Source organism: Chlorocebus sabaeus, chromosome 3 (assembly GCF_047675955.1).
Source record: "Chlorocebus sabaeus isolate Y175 chromosome 3, mChlSab1.0.hap1, whole genome shotgun sequence".
NCBI classification, from domain to species: domain Eukaryota; kingdom Metazoa; phylum Chordata; class Mammalia; order Primates; family Cercopithecidae; genus Chlorocebus; species Chlorocebus sabaeus.
In genome coordinates this window covers 92,808,143-92,829,114 of record NC_132906.1, presented here as the reverse complement: position 1 = coordinate 92,829,114, position 20,972 = coordinate 92,808,143, and the positions used below count along the sequence as shown (strand labels likewise).

Here is a 20,972-nt window from a genome sequence, read left to right as displayed (position 1 = left end):
CATCAGACAGACATGAGCTGCTGTTAAAGTGGTATTTGAAAAACTCTCCTAATGACATTAAAGCGGTTAGAATTCTTCTATAGCTCTCTTCTGGGATAACTTCTTTTCATATCTGCAATCATTGAATTTGCAGCAAAACATTAATGTCTTCTGTACTGGACATCTAGGAAGGAGGAGCCTCTGCCTGTGCTATTCACACCTGCCCCATACTGAGGTCAAATCAGGTTACCTCACTGCCCAAATGCAACAGGCATGCTCTCCTGAGAGAGCACTCACTATCTCCTCTTACTTGAGGCAGGCCCTCAATCCTGGCCCTAGTTATGCATGCATTTCCCACACACCAATGCTTAGAGAAATGGAAGGCAGTATCAGCGATCATCACATCTGGGTGAAAAGTTTATTGGTGGTCTTTCACTCTGTCCTACTCTATAGCTTCTGGATATTTTATAATGAGACTAACTCTTTTATGCCATCTTAACTAATGCTTCCTATGGAATGCCATATCTAGGCCTCTGCCCCAGTGCTGAGCAAATCACCTGCGGCTGCGCCTTCCAGGACCACACAAGCACCCCAGGAGGACAAGGCCCCAGGGCACACCTCCCACTTTGGAAGTATCAACTGCAGTGGCAACCACAGACAAAGAGATCCCTTTTTGGGATAAAATAATGCTTGGAAAAAGTCATATAAGCTACAAAAGAAGTCGAGGCATAGGGTCATTCTGGGGGAAAAGCAAAAACAGGAGAGCGAATGCATGCGCGCACAAGTGTATGTGGAAGTGGTGTCCCACTTCGTGGTTCAGAGTGGTTCCGGGAGAAGACACTGCCTACAACCGGCCGTGGATCCCAGAAGCACTAACTACAATGCGTAAGCAAAAACCGACTTGCCAAGTAACTTTTTTTTTTTTCTGAGATGGAGTCTTGCTCTGTCGCCCAGGCTGGAGTGCAGTGGCGAGATCTCGGCTCACTGCAAGCTCCACCTCCTGGGTTCATGCCATTCTCCTGACTTAGCCTCCTGAGTAGCTGGGACTACAGGCACCCGCCACCATATCCGGCTAATTTTTGTTTTGTATTTTTAGTAGAGACGGAGTTTCACCGTGTTAGCCAGGATGGTCTCGATCTCCTGACCTTGCCATTCACCCGCCTCAGCCTCCCAGAGTGCTGGGATTACAGGTGTGAACCACTGAGCCCAGCCAGACTTGCTAAGTAACTTTATAAACACCTCCACAAAATTACCAAATGGTTATAAGTCAGTGGCTTTTAAGGTAACAGGTATTTATTCAACACAGAAAAGAATCTCAACAAAATTCAATATCCTCCTTTCTGGAGTCTCTGAGTCCTCCTGCCCTCCACCCCACCCAGACCACTCATCATAAAGCAGACAGTTCCTTTTACAGAAGAGTGCTGACTATGATACTGCCAAGCTTCAAATCCATTGACGGCTTCCAAGTACTCTTGACAGTCACCTAAGATCCAATCAAAGTCTCCAGGACCTGATCTCGCCTCCACTCCTCTCCACCCACAGGCTCCAGCCACAGCCAACACCCACCTCAGGGTGCTCTCTCTCCTGTGATATCAGATAAGCTGTCCCTGGTTCCTGGCAAAGAGCTCCCAAAACCCCTGGAATTTCCTGAGTGACAGAAGTGTCTTTTGTTACGCATCATGAACGCCTTTCCGTCATACCTGAGTCTATGCTAACGAGGTAACTCTGGGATGGCCCCTAGACAGCTTACAGGGTGGGGGCTAGGTGTGACAAAGACCACGAGGTAACTCTGGGATGGCCCCTAGACAGCTTACAGGGTGGGGGCTAGGGGTGACAAAGACCACCATGATGGAAGGAACTTTCAGCCCCACCCAGCAACCTACATGGAGGACAACGGGGCTGGAGATAGCGCCTACATTAGATAGAGCCTACATTAGAAACCACCAAGGACAGGGGCTTGGAGAGATTCTGGGTTGCTGAAAGCACGGAGGTGCTGCACCCAGTGGGTCTGGAAACTCCGCTCCCATCCCTCACCCTACATCTTTCTTCTACCCATCACGTTCTGAGTTGCATCCTTCATAATAAACTGGTACCAGGAAGTAAAGCACTCTCCTGAGTTACACGGGTCATTCCAGGAAATTATCAAACCCGAGGGGAGTCTTGGGAACCCCCAAATCTGTACTCAGTTGGGTAGGAGTATAAATAGCCTGGGCACCCCATTTGCAGCTGAGTTTGAAATGTGGCAGTCTCATGGGAGCCAACTGTCAGAATAGAACTGAACCACTGGAAACTCAGTGTCAGAGAATCGACGAAGTGCTGGTGTGAGAAAAACCTCCTCTCGTTTTTTGCCTGGTTACCTCCCATTCACCCCTCAGTGCTCAGTGATGTTCCCCTCAAGTTTGCTCTTGATGCCTGATATGATTTCTTTCATAAGCATGTCTGCAATCGTAGCTTTCTAACTATTTATACAATTTTCAATTATCTGTCTCCCTCACCAGCTCCACTAGGACAGGGTCTATCGGCAGCCAGCCAGCATCAGGCACGTGTTGGCAGCGTGTGCACAAGCACTGAATGTATGCATGCCTGAGAAGGCTGCTCTAGGCAAACTGGGCACGCTCCAGCTATCACAACCTCACAACACAAACGACAGTGTTGCCACTAATGCAGCAAACGGCACACGGGCATGTAAGGCAGACTGCAGTTTCTGCTGTTTTGAACTGAGAACCTACACAAAGCATGCTTGCAAGGAACCCTCCACAGCTGATGGAAGGAAGAACTGTGATTTTTGAAAAACTAAAAGGAAATAGGTTCTATAAATCTGGCTATAGCCAAGTTACTCCTATCAAACTGACTCACCTGCAAATAACATCAAAACTTAAAAAAACATAGAAAGTGACTACCTAGAGGCACTCAAAAGTAGCATGAAAGATAACAGAATCTTGGGACCCAAACTCACTATGCCAGAGGGAAAGTGAAGCTTGGGAACTGAATTGTGCAGTACTGCCTGCCTTTTGTTGCCAAACAGACAGCTGTCATTCCACAACCCTGTGTCACGGCCTCATCCATACGCCAGGTGCCCACAACTACAGAAGGCCACATAGCTCCCCAGATGGCCTTCCTCACAAAGTGCTCACAAGATTTCTCATGAGCCCCTAAATCTATAAGAACATGTATCCCCCATAAAAACGAGCCCTAAAATTGAGTTCTATCGTATCTCACCCTGGCAATATCAATTACCAGCTTATCTTCATAGGTACAGACAAGGACAAGAGCAGAAATCACCCTTCCCGTGAGAGAGAACCCTGAGACAAACGCACAGCTGATTTTCCTCTGCTCCCTCTTTCCCATGTAAAATGCAGGCTTACTGAGGCTCATCGGAGGCTCACAAGAGTGTTAAGCATCTGCCTCACTGCTGTTCCCAGCCTCCCTTTTTCCCCCTCCTGCATGCTCTTCCCCCTTTAAAAACTGAACTTCTCAAAGCCCCCTTTGGAAAAAGCACAAATGCTCCTGTTACCTGGCGCGTCCTCAACTGCAGCTACATCAACCTCTATCGAAGGAGACCTGCCTCAATCACTTTTTAGTTAACAATCAGGTGTATTCTGGAGATGGACATTTGGAAAAAAGAATGCGCAGGGCACCTCCTACTTTCTCAACTATTAAGCTAATGGCAGCCAACTTTGTTATGTGGAACAGCTAAAACTTCAACAAAAATCCACAGGGTTTGGTTTAACCAGAGTCGCTGGGAAGTTGGGGGAAACCCACGGTGAGTGTGACCCTGAATTCTGTCTCTAAATTCTGCCCAAATCTCTGGCTGACAGCAGAACGGAACTTGCACAAGGCCAACTTCAGATCAGCGAGTCTAAAATAAGTGGACTGAGATTTAAGCATCTGCCAAAGGGAGAGTCGGCAATTTGAGCCTGACCAAGTGAACTGCCTGTCAGACAAGCAAATCATTACTCTTCAGGGAAACCTAACATGATCAAGTCTCCAACCCACAGTAAACAGGACCCAATTCAAAGTCACTACAAGCCTAACATGATCAAGAGTCTCCAACCCACAGTAAACAGGACCCAATTCAAAGTCACTAGAAATAAAAAGAATCACAAAGACGTAACCCATCCTCACAATACAAGAATCAGCAGATGGGACCTTAACGCATCTATTCTAATTATTAGAATCTATTCTAACTATTAACGCAGTGATTCTAATTATTGCTAAAGGATATAAAGAAAAATATTCTTGTAGTGAATGAACAAATATAAAATCTTAGCTAAGAACTAAAAATGTTTAACTGAAACAAATTCTAGAACTGAAAATAATTCTGAAACTAAAAACTTGTTGCACAGGGACGAACAAGAGAGTAGAGAGGCAGAGAGTGAACACTTAGGACACAGCAGACGCCATTCAACCTGAAGAACAGAGCGGGGACCAGGTTAGAAAGCCATGAGCAAATCCGGGACCTCCAGCAAAACGTCTACATGTGTGGAACCGGGGTCCCAAAGCAGAGCAGAAACAGTAAAGCAGCAAAATATTTGAAGAAATAATGCCCACAAATTCCCCACATTTGGCAAAAGACATAAATATTTAAGTTCAAGAAGTCAGAAAACCATACCCGAGATAATCACCGTCAAAATGTCAAAAACCTAAACTAAAGGCAAAATCTAGGAAGCGGACAGGGGAACAACTATCTGAGATTGTGCTGATCAGAACAGAATGGAGGCTGTCACCAGACAATCACCAGATACAGCGAAGGCCAAGACAGTGGAGCAATAGCCTTCAAATGCTGAAACAAAAAATCTGTTACCCAGAGTTCAGTATCCAGGTGGAATAAAAAAAAATCTTCAGGAACGAAGGCAGCATTTTCAGACAACAAAATTCAACATCATTTTTGTCAGTCACACACCTGAATTACAAAAAACTAAAGCGTTCCTCTGCCTGAAGAAAAATGACATCAGATAGAAACTTCAATTTTCAGGAGGGAAGACAGACATCCTACATGGCAAAAATACTGAGAAAACAAACGTGGGCCTCAGAACGCACAGGCAATGGAGAGGTTAGGGCCAGATCGAGGTCCCAAGGGAGAAAGCGTATCTCACCTGGGTCAGTCAGCTTTCTATAAAAAGCCAAGGAGTAAATATTTGAGGTATGTGAGCCAGACAGTTTCTATCACAACTCCAGTGCTGCCACTGTAGTACAAACACAGCCATTAACATGGGTGAATGAAAACGTACAGCACGTGCCAGTGAAACTTTGTTTATAGAAACAGGTGGTAGGCGGAATCTGACCCAGCCCATAGTTTGCTAATTCCTGGGTCTAACCAACAGGCAGCTGTGAAAGGGGCTGGACATTTAGGAATCAAGCCCGTGTAGAGATTTAAAAAAAAAAAAAAAAAAAAAAAAAAAAATCAAAAGAAATAATGAATATGAAGGCCAGGCATGGTGGCTCAAGCCTGTAATTCCAACACTTTGGGAGGCTGAGGCGGGTGGTTCATTTGAGGTCAGGAAGTCAAGACCAGCCTGACCAACATGATGAAACCCCATCTCTACTAAAAATACAAAAATTAGCCGGGAGTGGCGGCGCACGCCTGTAGTCCCAGTTACTTGGAAGGCTGAGGCAGGAGAATCACTTGAACTCGGCAGGCAGAGGTTGCAATGAGCTGAGATCACACCACTGCACTCCAGACTGGGCAACAGAGCAAGATTCCGTATCCAAAAAAAAAAAAAAATGAATATGAAACTTATATATATGTGCATATATGTGTGTGTGTATACATATATATACACACACACGTATATGTATGTGTGTATATATATGGCATTTGGTAGACTGTTACGAAAGTAACAGTCTTAAAAATGGGAATGATGAAAATTTCAGAATATTCCTAATAAAAAAGAAGAGAAATAGCTGAGAAGGAAAACTTTGTCCTGTACATTCCATTTCCCCGTGGAACTCTAACACCTCGTATACATGTAGCATAAATTTGAGAAACTTGATCAAAATAATACCTAAGCCATACCAAATTCTGAGATAATATAAGGACTGAAGCCTTAAACATGTGGCTTCAAGCCTATTACTTTACTGCCCTTTATTTCAGCTTTTTAATCAGTAACGTGAGGATAATAATTCACGGGGCTAATATAATGCCCAACAGAGGTACTGAAAACTGTATTTTTAAAATGTACAGTAATAATTTGTTAGACCACAATATCTGCAGCCAGTGAGAAAAATGGAGACAAGCATTTACTTTCATTTTGAGCACAATATGAACCCTTACAAAGACTTCAAATTATTAGCAAAGGACCTTCATTCACCAAAAGAAAATCAAAGTGATTCCCAAGCTGTTCTTTCATGGTCATGTAAATAATGCAAATGATGAGTTAATGGGTGCAGCACACCAACATGGCACATGTATACATATGTAACAAACATGCACGTTGTGCACATGTACCCTAGAACACAAGGTATAATTAAAAATAAAAAATTAATAATAATGCCACTTTGTGCAAACCAAAAATGCTATAAAAGTAAAAACAATGGCCTGCAGATGGGCTGAAAATACAGTCTGAAGTTCTATGGAACATTCACTTACGGTTTCTAATAACATTCTGTTACTCTGGCATTCAGCTTTCCTTGCCATATCGATAGTCCAGTATAAAGTGCCTTGACAAAACCTCAAAGCCCAGCCAGAAAGTTAAGGGAACAAAGTATTTTCATCACGGTTGGTAAAAACTGTCATGAACTGCAACAACTTGTGGCACAAAAGGAAGGCCACACCCTCACCACGTTCAAAACCTAAAAAGACACAAGCTGAAGGGAAAACCAGAGAACAACCAAAACCCAAGGGAATAATGTACTGTGATCTTTTCTGGGCGTTACATGACTAAAGATCAAAGATAATTTAAATATAAAATGTGTCGACTTCATCAAATCCACAAGTAAAGAAACATCGCCTGCAGACTACTAAAACCTAAAACTTTCCATGTGCACTACTGTTTTAAGTCACCTGGCAGGAAATTAACAAATATCCTTTAATGTCTGATGTAAACAAAGAACATAAAATAGTCACACAGAAAAAAACTGATGGCTGATTATTCAGAACATGCCTCTGTCCCTCCAAAGGAAAATTTCGGAAAAGGACAAAGCCTCAAAGCCCTAGTTCATCAACATAGCACGTTATATCAGGTTGGTGCAAACGTATTTGTGGTTTTTGCATTGTTGAAATTCGCCATCTGATATTGGAATACATTCTTAAATAAATGTAGTTATATATCATTTTAATGCATATTTCGCTTTATGGTTTTTTGCTAATGACTTATTACTTGCTGTTTATGTTTTAGACTATGGAAATGATGTTAGACAACAGACAAATTTGAGTGATTTTCTTGTTCGAGTTCAAAATAAGTCATAAAGCAGGGGAGACAATTTCCAACATCGACAACGCATTTGGCCCAGGAACTGCTAATGAACACACAGTGCAGCGGTGGTTCAAGAAGTTTTGCAGAGGGGACGAGAGCCTTGAAGATGAGGAGCGGAGTGGCCGGCTGTCGGAAGTTGACAACAACCAACTGACAGCCATCATTGAAGCCGATCCTCTTACAACTACACGAGAAGCTGCTGAAGAACTCAACATCGGCCATTATACAGTTGATCAGCATTTGGAGCAATTTGAAAAGGTGAAAAAGCTCAGTAAGTGGGTGCCTCATGAGCTGAGCGAGAATCAAAAAAAATCATCATTTTGAAATGTCACCTCTTATTCTCCACAATGAACCATGTCTCAATGAGATTGTGACATACGTCAACAAGTGGGTCTTAGACAACAACCAGTGACAACCAGCTCAGTGGTGGGACCAAGAAGCTCCAAAGCACTTCCCAAAGCCAAACTTGCACCAGAAAAAGGTCATGTCACTGTCTGGTGGTCTGCTGCCGGTCTGATCCACTACAGCTTTCTGAATCTCCAGAAAACCATTACATCCGAGAAGTATACTCAGCAAATCAATGAGATACACTGAAAACTGCAACGCCTGCAGCCGGCATTGGTCAACAGGAAGGGCCCAATTCTTCTCCATGACAACACCCGACCGCACATCACACAACCAACGCTTCAAAAGTGGAAAAATTGGGCTGTGAAGTTTTGCCTCATCTGCCATATCACCTGACCTCTCACCAACCGACCACCACTTCTTCGAGCATCTTGCCAATTTTTTGCATGGAAAATGCTTTGACAACCAGCAGAATGCAGAAAGTGCTTTCCAAGTTTGTCGAATCCCAAAGCACAGATTTTTACGCTACAGGGATAAAACTTATTTCTCACTGGCAAAAATGTGTTGACTGGAATGGTTCTTGATTAATAAAGATGTGTCTGAGCCTAGTCATGGTTTAAAATTCACAGTCCAAAACCACAATTACTTTTGCATCAACCTAACATGTTATTTCAAGAAGCACTGTGTCTGCTTCTGGAAGGCCAGAAACAGCAGGCAAGCTACAGGATGCTGCTGGAAAGACCTGGCCTTCAAGGGCCCCTGCGCAGCACCCAGGGCACACAAGGAGCTGAGTCACTTGTCCCCTCAGTGGTCCTGATGTCAAGCCATTCTCCTTTCTCTCCCAGAGGCTCTTCATCCCTACTCTTCCTCCACGGAACACATTCTTGTCGAGTCTTTCTCTGAAGATTCCTGCTATACAAACTAGATAGTCTAAAATACAGCTTTTACTATAAAAGCTGATTTGATTTAAAATAACTTAAGTTTGCATCTTTAGAAATGTGAATTATAAAATTATTTCACACTTAATCCTTTAAATACCAATTATACCAACCTGAGTTTTGCAAATTTTTAGCATCTTACTTACTTGGTGCATTCTTCTAAAGACTGTACGAGCATTTGCTGGAAAGAACATATTTCTTCTAGATTTCCCATTAAATATGAAATGTTTGCTGAACTTAACCTAGAGCCAAGAAAAATAACAGTAAACATATGTAAACAGTTTTACTTATATTCTTCTTCTTTGCCATCCCAATGTCCTACTGAAGTCTTAACCTAATAAACTGCTGATGTCTAAGGCAAACTGATACTCTAAATTCTGTTTTACTATTTAACCCTCTATTTTCTGAAAATACAAGAGAACAGCCTAAGGTTTAGACTATTTACAGTTAATGCAATTTATCATCTAACTTACTTCTCACTGGTCTGCAATGGCCGTAGGTAGGTTGAAAGCACAGTCTGAAGTTCTTTAGAATATTCATTTTCTGTTTCTAAAATATTCTGTAGCACCTATAATAAATGATGAATAAGTGTTATTTGACATTTCAATTGCTATTTGACTCTAAGATTTATATACTTTGGACAGTTCATCACCATTGTTCAATTCATACTATTACTTCTATGTAATACTCAAGTATCGAGTATCACAGTATCTTTGTGATTATTGACTATTAAACCCATGTAATGAATTATTACTAAGGCCACACAACTGACTTTATCTTACTGCTAACCATATCTGACACAGGTATACCTAGGATGAAGGAAGAATTCCATCATGAGATGCCACGTCTGTTTAGATAAAAAGAAGTCGCCAAGAATCACAACTGCATGGACACACAGATCAATCTCTACAACACTGTGTTGTACAAAAGAAGCCATTCCCAAAAAAGACACCCTGCATCATTCCATTTATATTAGTCTAAGAGATGGCAAAACTAATCCATGGTGACGGAAATCAGAGAAGAGGTAAAGGGTGGGATGGGGGGCAGGGGCAACAGGGAAAGGAGAATGAGGTAAATTTCTAAGGTAATAAATAGGTTCTGTGTTTTGATTTGGGTAGCGGTTACAACAGATATATACATTGTCAAAGCTCACTGGACTGTGCCTTTAAAATCTATGTATTTTAACATATGTAACATTACTCTCAACTAAAAAAAAAAACAGTTTAGTCTTTAGATTGCATCTAAAAGTTGAAACCAATTTCTGCGAACTACAGACTTTCCCTCGTGAATACGACCATCTCAGACACGTTGTTACCACATTGATTAAAAACTAAAGGTTTATCCATGTAAACAATCTTTACTACTTCATTTAAAGATAGCAAAATAATTATAAATTAACCTTAAAATAAAATTAAAATTTTCCCAATACCCTGAATTAGTGTAGCAAATTTAGCCAAAATAATTTAAGTCTTAAAAACTGACAGACAAATATAAAGTGCAAAACTGGTGAAACCAAGCAGGAATGCTTTCCACCAGCAATCACTGCAGCAAAGGCCCAGCCCAGGGCGGGACGAGAAGGCACCTGGATGTGAACTGCAGGTGCTCCTCGCACTCCTGGCACTGAGCAAGGTGTTGTGCACACACAACCTTTCCTCTTAGAGAAGCTGACTTCTCCCAACTCAAACAGCTGGGAAAAGCAGAGCCAGACAGTGGCCCCAGGTCCTCCTGCCACTGCGCCGCACCACACTGTCTTCTTTGGCATGAGACTGAGGACCGCGCTGAGGATCCTGAAGGACGAGACATAAGTGAAGAAAGTGGAATCCTTGCCTCCATTCTTTTTCACCCAACTCTGTTACAGAGCTAGTGCTTTTTAAATCAGAAAATCACATTACATGTATTTTCTGCACATCTAGTACATGTATTAAGATGTGCTATTTGTCTCTCAGAGCTAACAATACATTCTCAATTACTCATACAAAAGAAATCGTACAGAATAAAGATATTAAACATGCTCAGTTTGTCCCCATAATTTTTGACAATCCAAATGTAAATTTAAACATTTAAGAAAAAAGTCATCAAGTTAAATTTAAATTTCAGCTTTAGTGAAGACAACCCGGGTCGTTATTCTGTTTGCTACTGTTGACTGTAAACTCTGAGAAAGAGTATAGTCATTCCTGAGTAAATGCAAATCTGATTAAATCACTTACTAAACTACTTGGGCAAAAAAAATAGAGGCTCTTCCACTGGTGACAAGGAGCTCCGGCTCATCCCTGAAGGGATCTATTCATGGGAGACGACCGTGGGAGAGCCAGAGCGAGGGGCCCTGCAGGGGGCTGGCTCTTCGGGGGAAATGCTGACCCCACAACCACAATGTCTTCCTTCTATGAAATTCCCATTGAACACAAATGTCACAGGTCTGGTGAGCAGAGGCAAACCGTGATGCCAGCCACCACACCCCAGAGACACTACTCTAAGCCAGGCCTGTCCTCCAAAGCAACGGGAGAAGCCAGTCAAGCATAATGGGAAGTCGAGCTAAATAAGATAAAGTAAGATCTGTCGCAGACGTATCAGAAAAGGCCTTTTCAGTGTTAAAGATAGGAAATATGATTTAGCTTCTTAATTACAAATATTGGATACCAACTTACCAATACTGCTCATTGCACACCTGACGATCTATACACTTATTTTCAAAGAGAAAACTGTTCCTATGTGAGATAAGAAAGCAGCCACTAGAAACTATCACTAGCACGAATAAGAGAAGAATAAAATACAATGACCTTTTGTCCGTCACAGCACTAAGCACTAGTTGTAGAAATGAAAGCTTCCCATAAGCACCAAAAATGACTCCAAAGAGCCTCTGCCAAAAGGCTACATACGTTAACATAGTTAATTTGGTTAATTCAACAAATAGTCTTAAACACTACTTTCAAATAGGGTGCTAAACACAACTCCTGTATTACTCCCAACCAAACAATGCAAGTTACACTTAACTTTTCCTCAAACACATAGCCAGGCCTGGCTCCTGGGCTCCAGCTGGGGTGCCCACCCCCTCTGCCAGGAGGTTGTTGGCCTTCCTGACCTCAGGGCACAGCCCTGGGAGCCACTTACCACCTTTCTTCCCCTCCTTGTCTTCTGCATGCTCTGGCTGCTGCAGGACCCCATGAGACCTCACAGCCTGGCTGCCACAGCTCCATCCCCCCAACGCTGGGAACCCAGAGGACGCACGCAGTGTTCAGAGAAAAGGCAGCTTTTACAACCCACAGTGCTGAAGAAAGGCCCAGAGAGCTGAGCTCAGCCAGTGCCAGCTTCCCGGGGGTCACGAGGCGTGGAGAGGCAAGTGCAGTCAAACACTGGTGCCACTCAATCCCTACGCTGCCCGCCTTCGAGCACAGCAAAACAAAGAGCACTCACTGCCGTGCCTCGCAGACACAGACACTTGATTCACTGCATCGTTAAAGGAGTACTTAGTATTTCTGATTTTACAGATGGGTTCCAACTTTCACTGTCAATCTTGGTAGGTGTTTTATGTTTATGTCATCATAGCCTTTAAAAACAAATAACTGATCTACATAAGAGAACAAAGAACATTAATTTTTTTATTTCATCTGGATAAAAGGTTTTTATCATCATAAAACCAAATTTCCATAACCCAATTCTAATGTGTAAGTCCAAGAAGAAAAACTAAAAAGTGGCACAATTATTCAAAATCTACTTACACCCTACCTAATCAGCCCCTCCCTGTCCACTGCTACAAAGAAACAAGATCATCCTTTAATGTTCTCCATTCCAGTCTGTTTACACTTCAAGTACATTTTCAAAAAGTCAATTACAAGACAGTAGTTCACCACACAACGTAGCCTCTAATAAACATCTGACTACAGGGAAAGGAAAAGGAAAAGGAAGGAAGGAGTGTTGACAAGAAATCCCGGAAGCTCCTGCTGGCTCATCTACAGGTCACAACGACATCAGGCGGTCAGTGGCTCCCCGAACACACAGTTACTGATTTAATGTAGTGTGTTAGCACTGGTGGTCCTTACTAATACCTAGAAACACTAGCTCTCAAAAAGTCTGGAGGGACCACATAAATGCTTTTCTTTTATGATACTGTATCTTTTGAAAGAAAAGTTACTCTATTACTTTAAAATTTGGGGATTCACAGGTCTTGGGGCGCGTTTCTCCCAATGTTAAAGGTTTACAGGCAATGGCTCCTGCAAAGTCTCCAGCCCCAGGGGGAAGCGGACACTGCCAACGGCACCTGCACAGCAGCATGGCGACAGGTAAAGAGCTGGCCTCTGCAGCCAGGTGGACCTGGGCTCACAGCTGCGCTCTGCCACTGACTGCCTGCAGCTGGACAAGTCTATCGGTCTGTTTCCCTTTTTCACAAAAAGGGATTTTTACGGGGTTGTGATGGTTACTCAAGAGTGCTAGTCCTTGGCTTATAGCAGGAAGGCATCTAGTCGGTCACCCTTCGACCTTCTAGCCCAATGTGGAGTCTTACTTGGAGCTGCTGCTTAAATGACTCCTTCAGTCAGGAGGTAATTACTTCACAAGACAGCCTTTCTTGCAATTAAGCCACTGGATTCTCCCAAACACTGAGCTCCTCTCTGTGTCAGCCTTCCACTACTGCCTACCTGACAACCTTCATCTGTATCATCTGAGTCCAGATACAGCAAGGAAACCCCATGAAAAACAACGGGAGCCAAGTGTGCAAGACGCCAGCAGGCACCTCGTCGCCCAGGAAAGGAGGGGATCTCACAAGCTGCACACCCTCCCTGATACCTCAGGGCCCCTCCTCATCAACCATCTCCAACTACAGGCCCCAAGCAGAGACTTCAGGGGTCAAAAGATTTAAAAGGAAATCTTCATCAAGGTGGAGAAAAGCCAAGGGAAACACAGAAGATGAAGAGATGAAGCAATGCCAGGGTTTAGGTCAGCGCTGATGGATGGAGACAGAGGACACCCTGTCACCAGGAGCCTCAGGTTTTCCTCCTTGGCCTGGCATCTCAAGGCCATCGGAAACTAAAGGAGTAGGGAGGAAAAGACAGGCGTGGGGCTTCTCTGGAGCACAGGAAAGGCCCGTGGACATGTGTGATGGCATCTAAGGATATATAACCGCTTTGTACCTTTATGGATTAAAATGAGTGACTGCCACCTATTGCATTATATTCACAGTATTACAATTATGCACTAACTAACAGGGAAAGTGATACGGTTTGGCTCTGTGTCCCAAAAATCTCACCCTGAATTGTAATAATCCCCACGTGGCAAGCGCGGGATGGGGTGGAGGCACACGGCACGTTCCCTCACGCTGTTCTCATGACCGTGAGTTCTCCCAAGCTCTGATGGTTTCATAAGCATCTGGCATTTCCCCTGCTGGCACTCATTCTCTCTCCTACTGCTCTGTGAAGAGGTGCCTTCTGCCATGATTGTATGTTTCCTGAAGCCTCCCCAGCCATGTGGAACTGTGAGCCAATTAAACCTCTTTTCTTTATAAATTACCCAGTCTCTGGTATTTCTTCACAGCAGCATGAGAATGGGTTAGTACAGAACCTACAAAATCAAACCGTAGTGTGTATCACTGAGCAGGGAAGGCCATAAGGCCTGTGTCTTCCCAGTTAGCGACTTAAGAAACCTCATTCTCTAACGATGGAGTGGGGTGCTCCTCGTCTCCCCGAGAGGCAACTCTAGACCATAATTCTCTCCAGCCTCGGCATCCAACTCCTTCCTTTGATCCCCATCAGGAAAGATGCCGGTCACCATGCCATGGGCACAACGAGTGTGCTTTCACTGTCAAATCCACCAAGCTGAGGCACTATCAGGTCACAAACCTGTCTAATTATATGATCAGGCCACCTTGGCTACAGCTTTCACAGGTCACCCTCAAAAGCTATGGGGATTCCTGTTTACAAACAGAATGGTATAGTGGCCTCAGTGATGCCTTCTGTTCCCAATGCTCTTAAATACTTTTCTTAGTAAACACAAAAACCTCTAAGGTCCAGCACTTTGCTGGAGGCCTTAAGGCCAATTGCCAGTCCACTTAACACTACCAGGTCGGGGCCAGCATTACCAACCTCATTTTACAAATGAGATAACTGGGCTCAGGAAGCTAGGGTCAAAGCTCCTGGCCACCCAGGCTAAGCAGCACTGATGATTCAACAAAAAGGCTGTACGCCTTCCACTGCATCAAGCCGCCCTGATCTTAATTAATGCTCAACTACCTACACAACAAGGGCACCCTAAGACACAGCTAACAGACTGACTGCAAACAGTACGTATGTGGGAAAATAAAGGCAAGAGTACTGGCTGGCTTTGTCACAAAAACTAATTGAAATTAAAAGATCTGCATTTAAGAGATCTTGATTGCCTCTCCCTTCCCCTGTCACTCTCCAAGCCCAAGGCCCTGTGTCCCCGCCATGTTCCACGCTGGCTTCCTCCCTAGCCTCAGAGGCCTGCCCATTTCTTTCTCCAACACATTCTGGACTGTGGTGCCAAGACTTCCCCCATAATCACTATCCCTTACATTAGTGGGAAGTTAAAATTCCTCCACTCAAAAGAAACCATTCTCTAACACAACGTCTTCTATCTTCTATGTCAACTTTGTAATACCACGACATCGTATCACCTATGTAATTTTATATTGCTATTGCACTTAACATGAAAATATATGTTTTTTGTATTTTTAAAGGCTCATGTACACTTCAATAATTACAAATGGACAAGCCACTGATCGCTTAATCATTCTGGTTCTGTTCATCTCATACTGGTTATCTGGGGTTGCTAGCAATTTATTACTATAACAAATAATCCTGAAAATGCCTTTACACAAGCATCTCTGAATATATTTCAGGCTAATTCTCTGGAATGGATTTCAAGAAACTTAGAAATTAAAGAGAAAGCCCTAAATTAAAGAGCTTGATCACTTTTAGAATTCTATATATAACTGCCACATTACTTTTGAGAAACTCTATATGGGTTTACATTTCCACCATTAGAACTAAAGATTCTCTCTTTAAATCTCTTCTCACTGATTACAGAAAATACGGCTATTACAATTTTTATGGTAAGTTCAACTTTTTTTTCTAAAGGCTTAGTGTTTACTGTTTTTTAAATTGTTCACATCCTTTCCCATTTATCTATTAATCTTAATGTATTTGTCTTAATGAGCTCTTCAGACACTAAGGATAACCTTGTATTATACCTGATGCAAATAACATTCCAATTAACTTGTGATCTGGCTTATACTGTTTGAGGCAAAGAATTTATTAAAACTCTCATTAGGTAGCCTATTGTCATTTCAACCACTGCCTTTAACTTTTAAAAAGTCATGCTCCTCCCCAGTCCCCTCTTTGAATGCATTCCCCAGCCACATACAGATCACTGGTAAAGAGTGAAACCTAATGTTCAGAGGTGTTTTTTGTGTTTTTTTTTTTTTTTTTTTGAGACGGAGTCTCGCTCTGTCGCCCAGGCTGGAGTGCAGTGGCGCAATCTCGGCTCACTGCAAGCTCCGCCTCCCGGGTTCACGCCATTCTCCTACCTCAGCCTCCTGAGTAGCTGGGACTACAGGCGCCCGCCACTGCGCCCGGCTAATTTTTTTCTATTTTTTAGTAGAGACGGGGTTTCACCATGGTCTCGATCTCCTGACCTTGTGATCCGCCCGCCTCGGCCTCCCAAAGTGCTGGGATTACAAGCGTGAGCCACCACGCCTGGCGTTTTTTGTTTTTTTTTAGAGACACAGTCTTGTTCTGTAGTTCAGGCCAGAAGTGCAGTGGTACAATCATAGCTCACTGCAGCCTCAAACTCCAGGGGGCTCAAGCAATCCTCCCACCTCAGCCTCCCGACTAGCTGAGACTACAGGCATTTGCCACCAAGCCCAGGTAATTTTGTTTTTTTGTAGAGACATGGTCTTGTTATGCTGCCCAGGCTGGTGTGTAACTCCTAGTCTCAAGCAATCCTCCCGACTAGGCCTCCCAAAGTGTTGGGATTACAGGTGTGAGCCATAATACCTGGACTGTTAAAGGCGTTTAAGCACAATCTTTGGTCAGTCTTTGGCTGAATACTAAATTATGCTATCCAAAAGTGAATCCTAGAAAGACAGAATTAAAAATAAAAACAAGAATAAAAAAAACAAAAAGAGACAACAGTGACTATGGGGAGACAAACTACCAAAGTGCTCTAGGTGAGTCACTGAGCAAGAAACAGCCACAGCATATCCCAGGGGAGGTGGATTTCAAACATCCAGAGCTGCTAAAATAGGTGTAAGATGTCCAGTTTTCAATTTAAAAAATTATAGGACATGCAAGGAAGTGTGACCACACACACACACACACGAAAAAAAGAAGCAGTCAATAGAAACTGTCTCTGGGGGGGTACAGATAGTGGACTTAGGAGATAAAGGTTTCAAAGCAGCTATTATAAATATGTCCAAAGAACTAAAGGAAACTATGTTTAAAAAAATTAAAGGACAAGGTGAAGACAATGGCTCATATATTGTCTATATCTGACTAACTGCACAACAGGAGTCCCAGAAGGAGAAGAGAGAGAAATAGTTACTGAATGGTCCATAGTAACAGACAGATTACTAAGAGTTTTACTTCCCAGTGTCTTTTTGGTGTTCATCTTAACCATTATACAGTAGCAGGAAGACACATACCCATCCCATTCATACCTGCCTCATTGTCTCTTAATTTCAAAATGTTGGTACTTTCACATGGAATACTCTTCCCTCAACTCCATTATACTGATCCCAAGTTAAGACAAGTCGTTCATGTAACTTTCCTTAACACCACTGGTCCACACTGGTCTTACCCTTTAGTAAGTTTTCAACTCTCGGTGGCGTTGAAACACCTTATAGTTTTCTGTGAAAACGAAACTACAAAAGGGGGTGTGGAAATGCCTGACACATTATCCATCATGTTTTGTTCTGTGTTGTATTCTGTTCTCTATTTTTATGTACCATTTATAAATATAAAATTAAGGAAAGCTGAAATTGATTCCTAGCTTAGTCAGTAACCAGCGTATGACCTTGGACAACGCATTTAGCTTCTGTTTTCTCTATTGCAAAATGAGAGTACTATATCAAAAGATGATTTTTTATGAATTCTATGCGTTTATTTCTATAACTGTAATTTTATCAAGTTCTATTTACAAATGTAGCTTTATATAGACAACAATTTAGATGTAATTTTGAGGTCAAGGTGTTCTCCATCATTCTGTATGAAAGAGTTGGCTGATTCGAAGAAAAGAGCACTTACAATGCCCAGGCTATCCTCTCTGTGAAAGGACAGTTAGAGAAGGAAAATGAAAAAGGCACCGACTATGCTTCAATCTGAGAAGTATTACACAACATATAATGCAAAGTAAAACCCACTAGGATTTCTAAAAAAGCATGGTTGCCTGGTTTTATAAAATGCCTAATGAAGGGAAGATTAATGAAGAAAGTAAAGAATGCCCGTGGCACCAATTTAAATGCTGTTAACCAATTTCTCTAACACAATTATCTGGACCTGAACCATAACAAAAAGTAACACACCCTTTGGAACCTCACTGTGGATTGTGGCTGTGTTATTCACCACACGAAGCCTTCCCCAGGAAAGCAATGTCTTATACAAGAATGCAAGAGGAAAGGGCAGCTCTAGGAGTTAAAACTCAAGTTTTCCTACAACCCATAAAACCCAACTACTGTCTTTGTAGCTATGTACACAAAATTACACATAAACTACATTACACACTAAAAAGGAAATAAGTTAGTGGAGCCAAATCCCGGGAGCAAATGCCCAACAGGCCAAGGGACGAAGGCAATGCAGAGCACTAGGAGAGACGACAGAAAGTAGGTGTCCCGGGAACATGGGCCACATGACGCGCTAAAAGGAGTCTGATCTTCTCAAAGTCCACAAAGTTGAAATAGAAGGCAGAGTCCAAGTAGCCAAACGAAGATGAATGAAAAAAAAGGGAAGAAAGAGGGGAAGCAAAGAAAAGGGTTTCCAAGGCAGAAAAGGATCTGGAGTTGACCAAATACGAGGAAAAAGAAGTCAAAGACTGGCACTAAGGTAAGAGAAGTGGCATGATGCATGAAGAGACTCGTTCACAAGAAGGTGCAGAGATGTCAAATTATGGAAAAAAAAAAAAACCAGTAAAAATGGAGGCAACAGAAGACCGTCGTGTTCCCGTACCCAAACGAGGGGAGAGGCACCCGCCTGCCATTCTGTTCACCGTGCACCTTGGTGCCTTTAACAGAGCTACACAGAGCAGGCACCAAATAAACAGTTATTCATGAGCAGGTCCCCAGGCCGGTCTGTCCTGTAGTAAGATGCTGGGGCCAATGGAAGGTGGGCACTCAGGAGAAAGCTGAGAGTGCAAGCCCCACAGCACAGGACGGTGGCACAGGTCCACGTGGTGGAGCTGTTCAGACTCCATTTCACCACAACCTTTCACCGTTTCCCAACACAGGCGCAGAAAATCAAATGCTCACGATAAAATGACTGCTGCACAAAAACACCAGTCAACTGCTATTTCACACCAACAATTCAAAGGTCTCATGGGTTCATATTTATATCTCCTCACCAAGAAAATTAAAAAGACTGGGAGTAGGGAAAGAAATAACAAAACAAATGCACATTTTCCCCAGAATTCAAAACATACATGTTTAGAGGGTTTACTTTGTTATCATATTGAGTAGTTTAAAATTTTAATAAATTCTTTAAAATAAATTATTTTCCATTTCTATAGAGCATGCAACAGCTACATAAGCTTAGGTACAAAGAAGGTTTAGACGATACAGATTTAGTACCATGAGACTATACATTTGATGTAATAGCATTAGACCATACAGATTTAAGAGCATTAGACTACACAGATTTAGTATCACATACTGAATATATTAAGCAGCAAATTTTAGGATCCAGAAACACCTGTCTTTAACATGTATAGCGTTTAGACATGCTCCCCTAATTCTACGCCATGTGATAGGTACACATCAGTCCTGGGAAACACTATATTAAGAGAAAAAATAAATTAGAAGCCCTATGTCTAAAGTACTTATAGTCTGCTCTGAATACAAACAGAATGGCACTCAATGCATATAGAATTTTCAAATCACATTATACATCTTTTAAAATATCATTTTTGAAGACTGGCTATGGCATGGGGAAACAGCCATATTACTATGTTATGGGACAAGGGACGCTTCCATATACACGGTATTAAAACAAAAACATACAATTACAAAAATACAGAGATTAGAAGGAAACAGACCAAAACCTTAAGGGTGGTTACATTTGTGTGGCAGATAAATGAACTTTATTTCCTTCTTCCTATTCTAGGTATTTCACCTACATTCTACATTGCTGAGTTTTACAGACAGCCAAAAAACCCGTTAGTTATAAAAACGTTCTGCAATTACTCACCACATTGTAATAGCTTTTGTTTATGGCGGTCGTATCAAATCCTTTGGGAGGGCTCTTCAGTGTTCCTGATTTGGGAGACACAGGCTTCTCTGAAATAAAACGTAGCATAGTTTTACTGATCAGTACTAAAGATAACAAAAGTTCCAGCCCCTCACAGAGGCCAAGGATACTCATCCAGCAGCCTCACCAAATTAACAAGCCAAACGGCAAGCCGAGGAAAAGGCCGTCCACAGTGACTCTCAGTGCCCCAGAAACCCAGTCCCTCAGGCTCGGCTCACCAAGGCCAATCACCGCACCCCATCCCCACCCTGTTCTCCTAGTTTCAAGCCGAAGGCGTCTAAGAGACTGCTCTACGAGTGGCAGCCAAAACCAAAGCAGTTTAGCTACAAGGACAATTCCATAGTGTGGTAAATATAAAGCATTACCCAGACACCCAAATAAAAGGCATTTTGGCAGATACATAACAATATTAAAACTTCAGGGCTAAAAGTTAGGGATTCCGATACCTCAGAATGGAAAAGTCTCTCTAAAGAAGCAGGATCTGGCTCAGAGCCTGAAATAACCATTGCTCACAGAAGACAAGGAGGAGAAAGAAAAGTCATCTCAAGCAGGGGCAAAAACAAGAAAAACCCACAGCATCTTCACGTCCACACCAGGCGAAACCATTAAGGCAGTCCTGATTCCAGCAAGGATTTCGATGTTTTAAAACAGCACTGCTTTCGCCCCACATCCACTCAACACGTATTTACTCTGCATAACAGGTGCTGAAGAAACACCCGCCAAACAAAAACCTGGCACCGTGCATGCCCGTCGTCAGCTCTCCGGGGTGGGTCTGTCTACCGGGGTGGGTCTGTCTACCGACGGTTCTTCAGGAAGGGGTCTCTATCACCGGT

General features: G+C 42.7%; 1 protein-coding gene across 16 annotated transcripts in view; it reads right to left on the bottom strand.

The window, feature by feature from the left end:
* ARHGEF7 (Rho guanine nucleotide exchange factor 7) overlaps window positions 1–20,972 on the bottom strand; it is a 181,175-nt gene that overhangs the window by 51,795 nt on the left and 108,408 nt on the right. For 15 of the 16 annotated variants that reach the window (XR_012092630.1, XM_073014500.1, XM_007960907.3 and 12 more), the window contains 3 exons: window positions 20,080–20,168; window positions 9,151–9,245; window positions 8,824–8,919 (listed from right to left, as the gene is read on the bottom strand). Coding sequence is in view for 15 of the 16 variants with exons in the window: in XM_073014500.1 (XP_072870601.1) it covers window positions 8,824–8,919; window positions 9,151–9,245; window positions 20,080–20,168 (280 nt within the window). In the remaining variant the exon portion in view is untranslated. Of the gene's footprint in view, window positions 1–8,823; window positions 8,920–9,150; window positions 9,246–11,785; window positions 16,043–20,079; window positions 20,169–20,972 lie in introns of those variants that run through there. The other variant, XM_038007903.2, reaches the window with a different exon arrangement.